Below are 20,110 nucleotides of genomic sequence, written 5' to 3'. Positions count from 1 at the left end.
TTTTAAATCTCAATATTAGAATTTTTCTAGACTTTTTGACAATTTTGCAAATTTTTTATTTATTAAAACAATTGCTGGGTCAAGTTAACATATGTTAAATGTATGATTTATATAGGTATAAGTTATCTGGACAATTATTTTACAAACAGAGCTTAAGAAAATAAAAAAACACTGATATTTTTGCAGAAAATTTTATCGTAAGTAGATAATGGTCAAACTCCTTTTGCAGTGAATCAAAAGTTATTGATTCTTTTGATTTTTGCGAACAATGAACCTATTATTACATATTTTAATTGAATAGATAAATTTTTCAAATATGTAGGTGTGAATGAGTTTTTTTCGTTATAGGTATTTTTAGCAACACCTTGTAGCTTGGGAAATATTTTCGGTCGTAGGATCGTGGTATATCTTTTTCGTTATTTTCTTTAGTTGTTTGTTTTACTGTTTTGTTTTCGAATATTATTTTCGGAACATCGGCATAATGGAAATGTTGATAATTAAGTTGGTCACAAACAGAAATTTATATATTAAATAACCTTGACCCTTTTATTTCCGCATAAATTAGTAGTTTCAATTCATAATTCTAATTCATTCATCAATTAATATACAGGGTGATTCAAAATTCAGTACAAAGAATTTAGGGACGTATTTTTGAGGTCGAAATAAGACTTTTTTTTTCGTATAAATGTGTGTCCACAAATGCTTAGTTTTCGATTTTTATAGATTTTTAGGAATAATTTCCAAATTTGAATGTTGGCATAAACTTGGGGTACGGGGGTTTTTTAGGATGCTATTTAAATTGGTTTTGACGTTGCTTTTAGAGGGTGCCACCTATAAGGATGCGTTTGAATTAAATTGGCCCTAACTTTTTTGCTACCCTGTACATTAATATTTCGTATTAGTGCGTTTATTTCCCTATCAATTTCAAGCAAAAAACGTACACTTACTTGGTCGAAATCTCTCAGGCCAACTATTTCCGAGATATTGGCTGATAAAGAGTTAAAATTTTCAATCCCCTTGTTTTAGTCAAATGAGCAAATTGAGCAAGAAATAACAGTTTGTGCTCAGTGATAAATTATTGTACATTTAAAGCACTGTAGCGAAAGTCACAAGTTGTCAAAGGTTGTAAACTTATGTGTATTAATTGTCCTAAATAAAGAAAATTTCGCACAGTAGAAATATGTGTTTCTGTGTAACCAAAGTCTTGGTTTCAAATTTTGACCTCATTGTACTTAACGATAGGTCTTATGCCCTAGACCCATTTTATAATTGAAGTAATTGGAAGAAAACCTTCAAAGATATTTGATGCTCAATGGGAAAAATATTGAATATTTTGGAATTTTTATCTTTCTGTTTTGTCAGTAAATATGATTTGACACGATGACATCATCCTAAATGTTAGAAATTAATTGCTTACAGTTAAGATTGAAATTACTTGTTGGATTAAACTTACGACCTGGACTACGCAGTTCATATACGACGTGTTGTTCAAAAAATAATTTAATTTTGCACTACTAAATTATAACAATATACATGTATTAACTATCTTAATTTTTTAAATAATAGCAAAACCACAAACGAAAAAATCCATCGCGTTGCTTTGAGTTTAATTGCAGTGAAAGCCTCAAGATGTTGGGTTTCATCTTAATTGTTACACAAATCCTTACATAACTTTTTTTCCGGTAGAAGCGTTTTCCTCTTTATTATATCTGTTACAATACATGATAATTTTCATTTAGATATAATAGCAATAATCCTACAGAAAACATAATTATATACACATTATGTACTCAGCCTTGTCGATAATAGAAAAATTATTACGGTAGTTTATAATAGGAACGAATTTATATATTTTTACGTTGAGAATTTTTAGTAATTTAGACGTATTTACGAGTTTGACATACCTTCTTTTAATTGAAGGTATTCAAGCATTCTTCCTATCAAATGAATAAATAATAAAAATTCTTACGTTAAGAATAAGAGATAAAAGTTAAAACAGTAGTCTTACTGATTAGTAGACTACGTTCAAGTCGTATCACTTTTACCATAAATATTAACCTGGATATACAGAGTGATTCAGTCACAATGTCATTAATTTTAAGAGAAGATAGATAAAATGAGTAGAATATAATAGAATATATTATTATAGTCTGTTTGGAAATGAAAGAGAGTAATAAAACCCCGAGATAAGAACCGGCCATGGGCGTGGTAATATTTCGTTTCAGGTAATTATCGGGTAACACTAATGCTAACAAAAATGACAGGGATTGGAAAATCGACTATCTACAGACTTTTAAAGGAAACAAAAAATGAACAAGATACTGTAAATCCCCCAAAATCATCTACAGGGAGGTCAAAAGTCGTTATAGATGATTTCTTCAAAAATGTCATTCGCAGAAAAGTACACTCATTTTATTTTAAAAAAGAAATACCAACGCTAAACAAAATTTTAAGTGAACTTTCAGAGGACAACGATTTGCCAAAAATCAGTAGAAGCAAATTATGGGCCGTCTTACGAGAGTTGAATTTTTGCTGGGAAAAGCAGAACAGGAAGTCAGTTCTTATCGATAAAGATGAAATTATTTGTTGGCGAAGATCCTACTTAAGATCAATTAGAAAATTCCGTGACGAAGGGAGGAATATTTATTATCTAGACGAAACTTGGGTCAACGAGGGATATACTGTAACAAAAGTATGGCAAGATAAAAATGTAAAAAGTTTTCGACAAGCATTTTTGGATGGACTTTCAACAGGGTTCAAGGCACCTTCAGGTAAAGGGCGAAGATTAATAGTGACACATATAGGTAGTGCCAGTGGTTTTGTAGATGGCGGTTTACTTTTATTTGAATCTAAAAATACAGGTGACTATCACGAAGACATGAACGCAGATGTTTTCGAAGAGTATTTTACACAGATGTTGGATCTTATTCCTCCGGGGTCTGTAATTGTCATGGATAATGCCAGTTACCATTCACGGCAGACCGAGCGGACGCCTACGACTGCTTGGAGGAAAGCCGATATAATTCAATGGTTATCCGGAAAAAACATTTCTTTTGAAACAAATATGGTGAAAAAGGAACTTTTGACACTTGTCAATCTTAATAAAGATCAGAAAAAATATGTTATCGATGAAATGGCAACAAATCGCCAAATAACGGTACTACGGTTACCACCTTATCACTGTGAACTTAACCCAATCGAATTAGTCTGGGCGCAGGTAAAAGGAGATGTAGCGCGAAATAATACGACGTTTAAATTAAGTGACGTGAAAATTTTGTTAAAAAATTCCTTGGAACGAGTAACTGCAGATAACTGGCAAAGATGTATACATCATGTACAAAAAGAAGAGGAGAAAATGTGGGAACTCGATAATTTAATTGACGTTACTGTGGAACCTATCGTTATCAATCTAGGAGACGAAGATAATTCATCAGAATATTCAGAGGATGAATTTTAATATACCTACTTTTTTATTTTCTTTATTGTACATTTATACAACACTACATTTACTCACCATAATTTGAATTTTCAAAATACATATATTTTTGTGTGGAATAAAAGTCTATTCATTAAATTTAAATAAATATTTTGATAATAATATTGAATAATTTTATTTGAATTACTAAAAACCCTCTTAACCCGGTTATGATGCTTAAAGTAGCCTCATGTTTTGAAATGCTGTTTTTATATTGTTTACTTATAAGAGAAATGGACCGAGAAATTGAAGCGGCATAGACAAAGACGGATTGTCGGGGATTAAATTTTAGCTACCTGCTACAATTTAGTACAACCCGGTCACACAAAGTTTTTTTAAAAGTACACCTCATCTATACCTATAATACATAATATAAAAATATTGAATATAAGCACCAGTACTACATTTATTTACGATTTGCATACATAATAAGCTCTCTTTCATTTCTAAACAGACTATAGTAGAATATATTAACAAAATTTTAAAATGCATATTTACGGTGAAATAAAATATTTTCAAACTTTTTTAAGCCCCTTTTCCCACCGCTCCTGATTGCTAACCCACAAAGGTTTATCAAGGGTGTCCCTACCGTATCGTTTGGTTACTAACCTAGTTTTTACTGCGTTTTTAATACCTTCGTAGTGAATGACAGATCTAGATTTATTTGTTAATAAAAACAAGTGTATTAGGATAATAATTTTTTTCGAATGATAAGTTATTGCAATTTAGTATTTTTAATATTTTTAACGTTTTCACTGTGTTTTATAATTGAATACGAGTTTTTAGTATTATGTTTAATTAATTTATCAATTTGTGGTACGTGACTTCATGTTTTTCAAAGAATAGTATGGTACTCAACTATTTAAAATGCCAGTACGGCTAACACGCCACTTTGTTAATAAAGTTGGGATCTGCCGCACTTCGATTTTGAAACCAATTGCAAAATTCAAGACGATTGGGGAAATCAGCTGTTTCGCTTCAACAATCGAATGCTCTGTGATCGCCGACCCGTTCCCAGTCAGAAAATGTAGAAAGTATAACGCCGAATTAGCTGGAGTTAAGCGGTTATTTGCTTATCTTTTATAAGGTCCAGTAAATTTGTTTTCGATTTTGTCTTTATTAGGCCTTCCGAATACGTGGTTAAAATTAATGATATTATGATGAATCACCCTGTATATTTTCCTAAAAGAAAAACATTCAAATCGTTTCCTTCCGTTAGGTTGTGTAACTAGAACATTTCGTTCTGTTATGGTTTATGTGAGCAATGAGTCTACAGAAAAATATGAAGAAGTATCTAAGGTTAATCATTAAAAATAACATCCAAGTCCGATACGTCAAACTTCGCTAGGTATGCGTGATTCCTTAACCAACCATTAATGAAAGATTTCATAACCGTTTATTAATCATATAATAACTCAAATAATAACAAATACGTTATTACAAATTATTATTGATGTTCCGAGTAAAACCTTGTACCTGATATTAATAATAACTACGGTATTCCTTCAATAGGATGTGATGCTACGACACGTGATGAGGATGAGTAGTATAAAAAACTGGGAATTTGAAATAATTTTTTTATAACTCAAGTTGCTAATAAATTATTATTAATGGTATGAGTTCAATTCTTAAATTATTTTTGTGGTTTTAATTACTAATTAACTACAAGTTCTAAGTTGTTATTTTTCCATTAGTGATAGATAGTCTTTGGATGTACATGTTTCATAAATGTTTAAACGATATGTAAACATATATTTCTTAAACTAAAATTTAGTTACCAATATCGATTATATTTTATATGATTATTGATAAAAAATAGGTAAGTAAACAAGAATGCAGTTTATAGAAACAACAATTAAAAGAGCTAAGAATAATTGAATTTAGCAATAGTAATACCAGTATAATTATTTTTTTTTAATTATTGTTTAAAGCTGATTAAAATATTTTTTGGAGATATAACTTTTGCCATTTACCCAATATACCTGCAAAACAGAAGTTGTAATACTATTATTACAAATTGCAGAAAAAGTATGCTTTTTCTTAGTTTTGTTAACATTGGTGATGAATAAATTGCCAGTTTAAATTCTCTTTATCTTAATTCGCAATGGCAATTGTCAGTTATTAAACTATTTCCAGCCTGATTGTCGCGTCGTCAGTTTAGATTTCTCAATAGTTTGAGAAATAGTTGCTCTTCCAACGAAACTTTGAAATTGAAAACATCAGTTTAGTTTCAGATATTCATTTGAAGAAGAAAGCAATATATAAAGAGTGGGCATTGTTTAACCAAAAGAAACAATTATCATTTTTATATATTAGCTGTTCAGCTGTTCCGTCTTGAATACACAGTGTGGTATATTTGATAAGTTCGAATGTTGAAGTAAAATTAAGCGTGGAACAACGCATTATTACTATATTTCTTAGGCTAAGGCATCACACCGTGAGAAATTTGTGAAAGACAGAAAGTACAGTCAATGAGGAAACTCTATCTGACATAAGCATCTGCAAATGGAGGAAGTTTCAAAACGTGTCAAGCCCTTGCCTGGAATAATCCACATTCTCTACAATAGAAGGCATTTCTCATTTCTCACAGTTATGTCAATGTTTTGGGATACCTATAAGACCTTATGTATATCTATCTACTAACATGTTTTGAATATGGGTGAGATATAACCTAAAAAGCCTTAAATGTCATTGCTATTTTCTACTGGCACAAATCTTGCACAAAGTAATTCAACGCTCGACGGGACACGTAGTCCACGGAGTAGTAGTTTATTTAAAAAAATATCATATTTCTCGAGTTTCTCGAGAAACGTTCGTATCCATTACAATGAAATAGTAGCCGTTATGTCACACTGATGAAACATTAAGAGTTACTACAAATTATTCGCAAATTAATGTTATCGAAACTCCGTTTAAAAAAATACTATAATACAGTTTCTTCATTTTGTATGAGGTAATGTACTGTGCAAATAATAATTTCTAATAACGAAAATATAAATTAAAAACTGCTTACTTTCACTTTGTTACAGTGTTCCGTCAGTGCAGTTCACTGCATTTATCGGTTTATTTTATATTGTGTAACAGTTTGTGGGATAAACAGAAATAACTGCTGGTATTTAAATATTTCGTTTATTTGCCGGTCTGGTGATTTAAATGCATGGTTTTTGTATCACTGAATTGACTGACATTAAAATCACCGATTTGGGTGTAACGACGGTCCAATTTTTCGGTGATTTGATAAAACCGTTACTTATGAAGCGTGAATACGAAAATACCACCCAAATGTTCAAGACGGGTATCGATTTCACACCACCGCAATAATAGATAATAATAATGTGTAACAGATGTTCATTTATATTGGATTAAAAAATGATTAGAAACATATGTTAAATCGTGTGGTGCGTGATCAGAAATGAAAAAAAAAAAAATTCCCTATGACACTGAACGTGCTGTAAAACTATACAGGCTGTTACAAATTAGTTTCTCACTACATGCAGGGATCCGGTAAGAAATACGAAGTAGCTTAGATGGGGCAAAGTTGCGTAATCAGGTGACCAATATTATGCCTCTAAAAAAATCAAGGTTATAACATGATTAGTTTTCGAAATATTTGAGAAAACCGAAATTTTGGAAATCCGATTTTGTTTCATTTCAGCCTTGTTTGAGGTGATATTGAAAAAAGAAGAACACTTTCCCATGGGAACTTTTTTCCCTTTATCGAATTACATAATCAATTTTTATATGTAAGGTTTCGTCTTTACAGGATCATCATCATCTTCAATTTTTTAAATACGACCTTGGAAATTTTAATACATTTTTTGCAAGCCTTCATGACCCCCAATATTGTACTGTCTCTATCCGAACCACATTCAGACGTTTTGTCTCGAAAAATTCGTCTTCAATGTATTCTAAGTTTAGATATCGTAAATTTTTTTCTTAAATTTCTATTTTTATTGAACTATCGGATACTCTAAATGTCGTTAGATCCTTTGAAATCCACCTAGTTATTTAAACTATTACCACTACGCGTTACAATAAAACATTATTAGAGTTCGAGTTCGATCGAGTGCTCAAAATTCAAACAATTTCTGATTTAATTTTTTTCAGGATATTCATACAAATACATCTAATATTCTCTTTAACAGTTGCGGTTATAGGTATAATAAATTCTGATCATATTAGGTACGCTTATCTTCATTTTTCAACATTTGCCAAAACGGAAATATTTTTGAACATTTACTGTAATTTTTAAAGTATAATATGCACTTGGAGTGTTAGTTGTTTTGGTTGAATTTTTAAGAATTAATTAGTCATAATTAAATTAAAATTGTAATAATGTTTTAATTTTGATACAACAACTTATCGAGTTATGTATGATTAGGTGATGGTAATAGTTTAAATAATTATATGTATTTCACAGGGTCTAACGAAATTAAGAATGTACAATAATTCAATAAAAATAGAAATCTAAATAAAAAAAATTAAATTAATTTGGAACGAATACATTGAAGATGAATTTCTTGAGACAAATCCTCTAAATATGGTCGGGCTGAGGCAGTACGGTATTGGGGACCATGAAGGCTTGCAAAATGTAATAAAATTTCCTTTTTTTTAATATTTCGAAAACTAATCATGTTAGCCTTGATTTTTAGAGGCATAATGATGGTCCCCTGATTATGTAACTTTGCCCCAAAAAAAGTTCGGTTATTTTCTAAACACACCCCGTATAACACATTCCCAGGTAGGTAAAACGTTTCTTTTAAGAAATATATTGAATTTGGACTTAAAACTCTTCCGTAGCAGCTACGAAATAAGTTATTAAAATTTGCCCAGAATAAAAATTGAAAATCATAAAATCGGAATGTTCCGACCTCAATTTAGTTGAAATAATTATTTCAAATCATTTACTTGTATATTTATACAGTGCCTATATAAAAAATGTCCTTACACAAAAATCACACAAACACCTCATACTGGATGGGATTTTACAATTAATCAGAAAGTGATTAACTACCTACCGTAGCTGATAATTAGCCAAAGATAATTTTTAAGATACGGTATTCTTAAAACTTCCTGTTTTTACGCAATTAGAGGTTGTGTAACATCCTTATTGAACGAATTTTAAAATCTTATTGTGTTCTGTGTTAATTAATTTTAACGAGAGACCTACGAAAAATAGTTTGCGAAAATATTGAGTGTGGAACAAAACCGAATAAGGTCCGCGGAAAACGCCAAGACGGAACAATTTTTATTTTTGAGTAAATTTTCTTAATAATTGTTGTGATAATTTTTTAAATAACAGCCAGTTATTTCTTAATCAGAATAAGAATAAAGCTTATTTGTCAGAATAATACCAATGCTCCATAAGTGTTCATTAAATATCAGTTTAGAAATCAAGGAGTAACTTTCTCCATAAATTTAATTGAAGCTAAGAATATAAAAGCACACATTAATCCATAGCAATAATAATAAGTTCATCTATACATCTTTGATGAGGAACTATCATTCCAACACAATGGCGCATCTTATGGGACAGAGTTTACCAATATACAAACCTTAAAATTTAAGAAAAATTTTAAAAAAAGAGATCTCGAACACTAAATATCGATTTGGCTATGCCAGTTTGTTGTCAAATTTTTCAGGTGTGCTGTTAAGTTAAAATTTACTTTATTTGAAAATAATATTTCCTCTATCTATGTCTACTAGTCGCGAAAAGCGGCTCATCTTTGTGCAGACAAAGGTAAATTCATATTACAAAGCGTTAAATTAGTTTTCCCGGAAAACGTTGATGTCATCGATTAAAAACAAGAAGACCTTTTCTATTTATCTCAAACAAAATGGTTCTGACAAATTCTCTAGTCAACAAGTTCACTTTAAGTCCTTCAGGGCTTGACAATGTAGATAATAGTTTATTACCAATAATAAGTATGTCAAATTTGAAAAAGAAGTGTCAAAACATCTATTAAAAAAATACTTTTAAATTACGTAGCTTTATTAATATCGGATTTACTAATCTTACTTTATGTGACTGACATCATTAACTTTTTTTTAGTAATAATAATAATTATTATTATTACAGAAAAAAATTATTAACACAGAACTAATAAACAAATTTTTTATACATATTCTGAGATGGCGAAGTCTTGTTGGAAAGGTACATCTTCAAAAAAAATAAAAACCGTTTTTCTTTAAAATTCTATAATGAAATCATATACAAACGTGCAGGTATTATACTAACTGGCGAGACGGGAATTGCAATTATCACTTTTTAAAATTGTATTTGCACAATTTGTTACAATATATAAATTAAATTAGAGTACTATTTGAAAGTAAAATTCCATGAGGTCTGTACAGACATGTAACACAATTTAATTTGAATTTAACATGTAAGGTAAGTTCCAAGAATATAATGTTTATTTGAAAGGAACTGTAAAAGGAAATGTATAGATTCTAATTTGTACATTCATAAATCACAAACCAAACAGAAATATTCAAAGATTTAAATAATAAAACTCCATCCTAACATTGGAACTATGACAATTTAATAAAATGGCAACGTGTAACGCGCATAGAAAATCCCTGAAATAATATTATTTCTATTATTCTAATTGTACTAATATAATTCACTAATATTTTCAGTTTTTAGAATCACTAACTATAATTATCTTCCGCTTAACAGTTTCAAATTCTGGTTAATTTTTTTGAACATGTTGTTAATCGATCGACTGTAGTAGTAAAAAATTAATAATTTAGTGTTTCATGGCCATTATTAATATAAATATGAATTAATAATAATAAATATTATTGTGCCACATTAGAAATTAGAACAAGAACTGATAATAATGTTCAATGAACAAATTTAAAGAGTTATTTTAGTCTCGGTGCATATGCGGTGACGTGACAAACTGTGCATTCTGCTCGTTTGTTATGCGGCTTTTTTGCTAATTGTGTTTATTATGTATTGTACTTTTAAATGATATCAAAAGCAATATTTCTTAATGGCTACTATTATTCTTCAAAAATTTTTAAGCTTTATTGCCTTTTGTTTCAAATAATTATACCTTACGGGTATTATAAGGCGAACATAAATATTTGTATCTACATAATTAAAATTGATTGCATATTTTTTCTTTTATTGTCCTTTGAAATGATAACATTAACAATATTCCCCAATTTCTGTAAATACAAGTTTTTATTTCTACTTATATTATTTTCTCAGGCATTTTTTTAAATTTTTTATTAGCAGCATTTTATAGACTGTATTTAACTGTTGTTATATTAATACTTTCTTGTTTGTAAAGAGTATTTATACACAACTTCTTTTAATATGACAAGGATTTTTTTTAGTAATAATTTTTTAATGCCTATACAATACACTAAAATACAGGGTGTTTTGTGTTCATATTAAATTATCAGAAAGTTCAATAAATATATGTGTAAATTATCATAATAGCAATATTAAAATTATCTCAGATTTTACTTGTATAACTTATTAGGGTTTCTATTTTCAGGATAAACTTAACATTAATTTTTTGTTTCCCAGGTTCATCTATATTTGCTTACCGGATGTATTCGTATCAGGAATTCTTTAACATAGATTACGCCTGATATTTTATTTTTAAAGTCACCAAAGTCTTTATGCCGTCGATAGTTTGTTATTGGTCATAAATTCAAATAATATTTTCAAATAAAAAATAGTATATATACTTTCATTTTTATTCTGCTCGATACGTACGTGAAATAAATACCTGCTTTTATTTAAAATTTATAGAAATATGAAGTAATAAAATTAAGGTATTGATAATATTTAAATAACTGATTTACTTTAACAGTTTTACGATTTTTTTGAAAAGCCTAAATTTTATTTATTTTAGATTAAACAAATGAACACTACAAATATTTTCAAACTTTTATATATACAGGCTTCAAGCCATAACTCCGTTATTTATAAAAACAAAAAAATAAATGAAATGGCTCTAAACACACTACAGAGGGGGCCTATTAGAGCGTATTAAATATATTTTTTGAAAAGCGATAGTCGACTTTTTTTTTTCAAATGGCAATACAGTTTTTTTGTCTCATTTATTATTGTGCAGATTTATTTTCGGAATCCAACAATGTATATGAACTTAACTTTTGTAAAGCATTTATTACAGAAAAGACGACAAAATATTAGTCGAAACTCAAAAGAAAATTTTTTAGTTAACAGAGAAGGAACAATACAATGAATATCAATTAAAAGAAAAACAATTTAATTACATAAAGTTCAACACGAAATAACATTAATTAAACACAAAGAGACAGAACAACAAACACAAAACAACTAAAGAAACAAATTGTAGCCGTCGTTCTCTATCGTTTTCTTCTTGTACTTTTTGAGGAATGTATGGCTTGAATTTGTGCTTAGACAGTTCCCTTTGATGCTCTAATATTATTAGAAATTTCCCGAATGGAAGTTCTTGGGTTTTCTTCAACGTTAAGAAGAACATTGAGCTCGATGTTTTCATTAAATTGGCGATTTTTATTACACTGAGAGTATATCTGAATCAATTGATTATTACTCATATTTTGCACTGTTATTTCAATAAATAACCTACTGTTAATGACAGAGTATAATGCATAAATAATAATAATATAATATGCGTAAAAAACGGACACGAATGCTAAATTGACATTTACTTGTTTTATTTTTTGTTTTCCAGGTATTCATGATTAGTCAAAATATGTTTGTTGACAATTAAGCGACCGGGCGCTAATGATGGGGTATTGATTAATATTTTCATGCTTGAATTTTCATCGTTGAATTCAGAACCTACACAATAATAAATAAAAAAACCTATATTGCCAATTGAAAAAAAAAAGTTGACTATAGCTTTTAAAAAAATAATAATAATAATAATAACAAATACGCTCCAATAGGCTCACTCTGTATTGTATATAGAGCCATTTCATATAATTTATTGTTTTTTAAAATCATGACGGAGTTTGCGGCGTTTTTAGGAGACAGACTTGAGTATCTATAATCTCTAATAACAAGGGCAATACAATAAAAAAATTGTGAACTATGAACTGACTATAACCTCTTTCACACATTAAGATAACGGTATACTGTATTTTTTCCTTAAGAAACAGATCAAAGCAGGTATATTCAGATAGGGAATGAGCTCCAGTGCTACTCTCGAAACGTTGCCACTGCGCATCGGAAATTCGTGGACAGGATGAATTTAGACAAGCGGGGTAGTGTTTCGTAAAATTAGTTAAAAACATGTGAACGCAAAAGTTTTACGCTTTACTTTGACACTTTCGCGAAATTGATTTATTTGATTTAAAAAAATTCGGGCGCTTCAGAAAACTTTATACAATTTTTATACACAGGGTATTATTGAAGTCCGTTTCATCATTTCAAGGCCGTGCCCCTTTAAATCATTTTAGGCAGCAAATCTTAATGAACCGAAAGCATAAAGCTACTGGTTTCCTCCATAAGGAGATAATTTGGACTGGACTAGTGGTTTAACTAATCAACTTTTTTTTAATTAAAATTGCCTTACTATAAAGTTGATCAAATCGAAAATAATAATTTTAAAACTACTCGCTTCAAAAATAAATATTACAGGTTTTTTTTCAAATATAATTTGAAAATAAAACGTAATCATCAAAAGTTTACAGTGTGGACAGTTTCAATTTTCTGAAGGATGGTGTGGGAGCACAACTTATAAAAATTTAAATGTTTACATTTCAATGATTTTTTTATACATTTGACGGATGCACTATTTTTAACAGAATTTTGAATAAATAATTTTTTTACACATTTTTTTTGTAATCGATTAGATTTCAAGATATTTTTATTTTTGAACTTTTAAAATTAAAAAAAAGATACCGCGGAGTTGATTGATTTTTCTAAAATAGTAATTTTTTTTTCTTTAAAGTACGATTGGGAATCAAATGCTACCTAAGAATTTTCTTAACATTTCAATGACACATTGCCTCCTGGTAGGTATCTCCGCCACTGGTTAACATATTAGTTTAGAAGTTCAGCGAATTTTTGCTTTTAGTTAAACCACTATATCAAATTTCATCAATCTGCGCAAAAAGATATTTGGAAAAACGGAATAATTATTCAAAATTTTCAACATACTGTATCTCGAAAACCATGGATTGAGATCCTTAGAACGTGAAGGTTTTATGGTCTAAAGTAATTCAATGAAATCATCACTTAAGTATGGGCTTAAAATACACAATTACAGTTTTTGATACTTAATGAATATCCTGCCTGATTGAATTTAAAAAGTTTTAAATCGTTTACTTTTGAATATTTTTGTTTCAAAATTGATTCTGAATAGTTTATTTAAATGAAATTATTCTTAAACATGCTTTGCTTTCATTGAATTTGTCTAATAGTAGTCCAAGTGTAGGATTGCTATTTTATATTTATAACTACATATACAGTCTGTCCAATATAAGGATGGGATAGTATTAGTATCTAGGAAACGGTAAAAGATACGGAGTGGCTCAAATTAGAAAAAAGTTGTGTTTCCTATACCTAACAATATGCCGTTTAGAAAGTTTTAAAATTCGGGGTAGTTCTGGAGATATCCGGAAAAACCCGAAATTTTGCAAAATTGCTTTTTTTTCTGGCTTTATTTTAAAACGAATTTTAAAATAAATTGCATATTTACAATGCCCCTTTTTTCGCTCTATCCAATGATGTCAATTTTTTTTTCAATCGGACGTTTCGTCTTCGAGGGGCCATCATCAGGTTAAATTTTTTAAATGCGTCGCTGCAATTTTTATGACAAAATCTAATAATTTTTTTTTCTGAATTAGGTGATATTACTATTGTAAAGTTTTTAGCTATAATTTTTCCTAAGTACGGTTCTGAACGCTTTCAAAATATCTATTGGGAGAAGCCATAACAGTATGAAAGTTAATACAGCACGAAATATCCAACAATTTTTTTTAATCAATAATTTAAAAAGATGTATCTAATACAAAAATAATACGAATTTATGAAATGTTTTATTATTTCTAATTAGAATTGCTAATAGTAAAAAAAAATTGTTGGATATTTTGTGCGGTATTGACATTTATACTGTTATGACTTCCTCCAATAGATATTTTGAATGCGTTCAGAGCCGTACTTAGGAAAATTTTAAATGATAGCTAAAACAAGATAAAAACATTTTTAAGAAGCTATCACAATAGTAATATCATCTACTTCAGAATTAAAAATAATTTTAGATTTTATCATAAACGTATTTAAAAAAATTAACCTGATGATGGCCCCTCGAAGACGAAACGTCGGATTGCAAAAATGTTGACGCCATTGGATAGAGCGAAAAAAGTGGCATCGTAAACATACAATTTATTTTAAAATTGGTTTTCAAATAAAGCCAGAAAAAAAATTAAATAATTTTACAAAATTTCGGGTTTTTCTGGATATCTCCGGAACTACCCGGAATTTTAAAACTTTCTAAACGGCATAAAGTTAGATATAAAAAAACACAATTTTTTGAGCCACCCCGTATTTCTTACCGTTTCCTAGATCCTAATACTATCCCATCCTTATCTTGAACATGCTGTATAGGTAGGTATTTTTACACAAGTTAGTTACTAATAATTTTCTTCGATGTTGAATATACACAGCATTTCTTTATTTCAGGACAAATGTAGAAGAACATTTCAAGTGTCACAGGTAACATTAGGCTTTCTTTCGCGACTGAATATTGGTGAATATCTGACTTGTAGTTACTATTTCTGATCTTAGTTGTCATATGGTAGTTTAAATTTCCTCGTTCACTCGTACTACTTCACTCGCAAAAAAGCCTATTTCGCTGTAGTCACGTATTTTGGCCTATTAAACTTTACAATCACGATTCTTCAGTTTACAAATATAACGTGCATTTTAAGCTGTCTCATAATAGTTACAAATTTAGGAATTCTTTACTGCACAGTGTAAAAAAGTTTTCTGAAAAAGTTTGCCGTAAAACCTGACTGTTTACTATTAACTTTTAGCTCTTCCATGTAGTTCGTCTCTATGGAAAATTTACGTTGAGATAGGCATATCTACTAGTTTAGTCATCAATTGCAAAAATTAATTTTTGATGAAGCTACCAAAATAGAAATACTAACAGATTGAAAAGATATACATATCCTTTACTTTAATTTTTATTGTTTGGATAATGATACATTAAAAATAGTATACTTGTATAGTTATATTCAACTAGTGTTTGACGGGAAGATTTTTACCTTTTTATCTGAGATAAGATTCACGTTTTAAAGTAGCTTTCGAAACGGTATCTATGTTGTTGCGTGTAGATGGTAGTAGTTCAAAAGGGGAATGAACTTGTCCAAATCAAACGTTATAGGTGCAACTATTTAAATTGCCATTCAATTAACATTAGCGAAATTTACATATTATATATTCTCATCATCGTTGATATCTCTGTATGCATGTTGACAAAACAGGATAAGATAATTGTTAATAATTTAGTAAATGAGGCTCATGTGAAACTAATCACAAATGGATGTACAATGGCTATTTTGTTGGAATTGATAGCTCGAGATATTTTACCCGTTTTATCCACTGTAAAAAGGAAAAGGAGATCAAGTTAATGTGGAAATTAATTACATAAGGAAATATGTTGTTTAAATAATTTATCCTTAAAATTACAAATTACATAAAATGATACATTTCCTTACGAAATTAGTTTTCACGTCACAGTAGTCACATTTTTGTGGTAATGTAAACCTAGATTCACATATTTTGTTATGAAATATAGTAATGTACCTATGTTTTCAATAACTGTGTAATAAATAGTTCTTTCGGAATTTCGCAAACCGAATTTCAACAGTAGATAAAAATAGTACATAAAAAATAACACAGGAAAATAAATTAAACGCAATGTTATAACAAAACATATGAAAGTTACATATCCCTTAAGAAATAGCATAAATTGTATGCTTTATTAATTGTTGCTAATATTTTCAACCATATAATAATTTAATAGAAACCTTGCAATTATTTACGCATTAAGTTTGTGAAAGTTTGTATACCTGCGACTTTTTAAAAGCAAACTATTTATATTGGCGTGGTTTATTCTTATCTGTAATGTTGTTTTTTGACATGAACTTTGATAAATAAAACATATAAAAAACATCATATTTTTATATGTAAATGCTTAACAGATATGAGGAACATTGAGACAATAATATTGCCAGACATTATTCTGGCGATTTTGTACTCTATCAATATTTGGTAGTATTGAAAAATATTAATTGCTAAAAGACAACCAACCTCTGAATTATTTAGAAAGCTAGAAAGTTGTTTGTTGAAATTTACCGCTCGGGACTTAATTTATTTTTTAATGTGCAAAATCAAAATACTCCAACAAGTGCATTTTAAAAATAAACACTTTCAAATTCATTCGTACCAACAAAGTATTAGAATTCATAAAGAAATTGTTTCAAAGCAGTTTCTTGCTGTATCAAATAATTTAGCAGCAGTCTAAGAATTACATAGTCAACAGCTCTCACCAATCGTGCAAAAGCATTAATTTTTAGCGCAAACTATAAAAGTTGGCTGTGTATATTTAGATGCTGCATGTAGCTTTAGTAATTAGGTATATTAATATCTATATTTAGTTGTTCCAACATTATAAAATTGTTGAAAAGGGAAACATAATCTAGAAAAAAGTGAATATTTAAAAAATATTAACTTAGAAAGTTTCATAATGTTCTAAATTTTGGCAACGGTTATAAGTTAATCCATGTGACATATTTTCGGTTATATGTTGTACAGAACATATGTCACATAGAATGATTTATAATATTCTTAAAAAATATGGTAACCATACCCTATAGCCAAGGTTAAAACTGGTACAACGATCTAACGTCGTTAATTTTAATTTAGAGAATTAAAATAATTAGGTATATAAGTATACATTACCGAAAAATATGTAAATAGAAAATATACTTGTTATATTAGTTCTTTTGCTACTTTTGCAAAATATGCAAAGTATTACAGAAAGACGTCACTTTTATAGAATACAAAACACCATAAAGTTCTGCGTATAACAGATTGAAAAGATTTCCAGTTTCTCGACATTTCCGTTAATTAAATTTGTATGAATTATTAATATTTTATTGAATACTTCGTATATCGTGGATAAACGAAATGTTTACAAATATGTGCGCTCACAACAAGTTTTTTTATATTCTGTCAGAAAGTAGATTTATTTTTTTATCTCTTATAGACAATGACAATAAATATATTTATTTCTTTTATTTTTCCAATGTTAAATGAATACATTTTAATGAATAATTTATTATAGAATAGAATTGAATATTTACCATTTTTGATGACAATTTTTATTATATCTAAAAAATATTTCTAATTACATGAATTACTGGAAAATACAACAAATGAAGATTTTTGTTTATATCTGATGTTAATTAATAAATATGTCAGTTTACAACCGAAAATATTTGTATCCAATTTCTACAAGATAATCAATAAAATATTAAATTTTACATAAAAAATAATTTAGAAAAAGAATTAAGTAAAAATTTACAAAAATTTACCTACTAACGATTTAGTATAAAATTTATTCTTGTACACATATTATTTTCAAAATACTTAAAATGTACATGAGTTTGAGTTTTTAGTAAACAAGCAAAAAATGAGTGAATTGTATACGTTGACGTATTGTAATATTTAAAACTTAAACACATTTATTTAGCCACCAAATAATTATTTAAAAATCTGTGTTTACGTAAATTGTTTACATGGCTATATATTATAATAAATCTTAATTTAAATTCCCCGAATGAATCACTTACTTGATGACAGTCTGCTTGACCCCAGAAGTCATCTTAACCAAAAAAAATTAAGCGAACTAAAATATCACAACACTAAAAAAAATCACCCGCGGAGAAAATATTCAAACGGTGGTCATGCCGGTAAACGCGTGCTCAAACTAGGAAAACTGAAATGCGTGAGAGAACTCCACAAACTTAAACTGTAGAAGCGCTAGCTTGTAAATGAAGCCGCTATATAACACTTCGTATGGGCCCCCTCCAGCAGAGCCATTTCCACCACAATTTTGAAATTCTACGCTCAATTTAATCCACTTTAATGGGTTAGGAAGTCATTTTATTTTTCTGGGCAAAAAGTTCCAGGCAACAAGTCTTTGGCGATGTCGCCAGTATATCAATTAATAATTGTTTTTCTCATTGCACAGGGTGTTTCATTGATATTGTTACGCTGCTAATGTAACACAGTTTAATTTTCACCACAATTTTGAAATTCCACACTAAATTAATTTTATTCACTTTAGTAAGTTTGGAAGTAATTTTCCTGGGCAAAAAGTCATAGATAATAACTTGTCGGTGATGTCGCCAAGTTACCATTTAACAATTATTTTTCATATTGTACTGAGCGCGGACAAGGTTTAATTTAAACTACAATTTTGAAATCTACATTCAATTTAATCCACTTTGTTGAGTTAGAAAGTTATATTGTTGTCCTAGACAAAAAGCAAAAGCAACAAATTTCAGACAATGTCGCCATTTAATAATTATCTACATTTATATAGCGGTTTATTTTTCTGGATAAGAAGTTCAAGGCAACAATTCTTTACTACTTTAATAATTAAATAAACTTTTGAAAGTGATTGCTCTTCTTCAAGATACATCAAAAATACTTTTTTCTTAAAATGTTCCATGTCAAATTTTTCAAAGATTAAACGAGGAACTTGCCTTGATCAAACTTTGAATAGTCCAATTTCCTCATAGTAGGTAGGTACCAAGGGTGAAATTGGTGAAATTTTGACAAAAACTATTCCATTATTTTGATATTAGAAGGAAGTCTGAGGGATTTTTTTGTGTAAAAGAAATAAAGATAAGATAAGATGTTAAAGATAACCATCATTCATATTTCCAATAAAAACTAGCATCTCCACATTTTTTTTTTTTCGTAAAATATTTGATGAAGTTCAAAAACCTTGACGAAGTTAAAACTCATCAACAGTGGACCAAAGATAAAAGATATTAGCTTTACTAATATGCAGCAAGAATATTAACAAGTGTTACAATATTTCAACAATTAAAGGTTTGTAATCATCTGGATATGTGTGATTCAAACGTGAATTGATGAAAAAGTTTAAATTAAACATTAATGCAATGGCTGCTAGGAAAATGTCCTGTGTTAACCACTTTTTTATAATATCAAAGAGATGGACATGGTTTTTGGACATTTAACCGTCAACAATTTATAGTAAACTCAAGAGGTTGAAACTTTTGATAGGAAATCTATCTAGGTCTGTAAAAGAAGATTATCTTCAATGCCAAATAATTTTTAATTTCGACGCCTTTAAGCCTGTGGTCTATCTTTTAAAGGTTGAATAATAACTGATCAAAATTTGTGTTTCTTTTCCAATCTTTGAAAAATCATACAGCCTTAAGCAATCAGTTCGGAATGAAATGTTACTGTTGTTTTGCTATTTGTTGTAACAAGAGGAATGAGAGTTATTTCAACGCCAGGGTATTTATTTGATTAGCAGCATTTCTGATTCGCAAAAATATTTACTCTTTCATCTTCGGTCCTTCTCTATTCTAGGAAAATTTCAATAAGCACCT

At 29.0% G+C, this 20,110-nt stretch overlaps 1 protein-coding gene across 1 annotated transcript in view; it reads right to left on the bottom strand.

The window, feature by feature from the left end:
* Positions 1 to 18,497, bottom strand: part of LOC108906685 (neprilysin-2) — an 83,801-nt gene extending 65,304 nt beyond the window's left edge. The window contains exon 1 of the mRNA XM_018710017.1: positions 18,314 to 18,497. Coding sequence (XP_018565533.1) covers positions 18,314 to 18,345 — 32 coding nt within the window. The 5' untranslated portion in view covers positions 18,346 to 18,497. The remainder of the gene's footprint in view (positions 1 to 18,313) is intronic.
* Between the last annotated feature and the right edge of the window lie 1,613 nt (positions 18,498 to 20,110).

This window comes from Anoplophora glabripennis, unplaced genomic scaffold, assembly GCF_000390285.2.
Source record: "Anoplophora glabripennis isolate ALB-LARVAE unplaced genomic scaffold, Agla_2.0 scaffold135, whole genome shotgun sequence".
Lineage (NCBI taxonomy): Eukaryota > Metazoa > Arthropoda > Insecta > Coleoptera > Cerambycidae > Anoplophora > Anoplophora glabripennis.
Note: the sequence above shows the minus strand (reverse complement) of the source record. Positions and strands in the feature narration are given on the sequence as shown.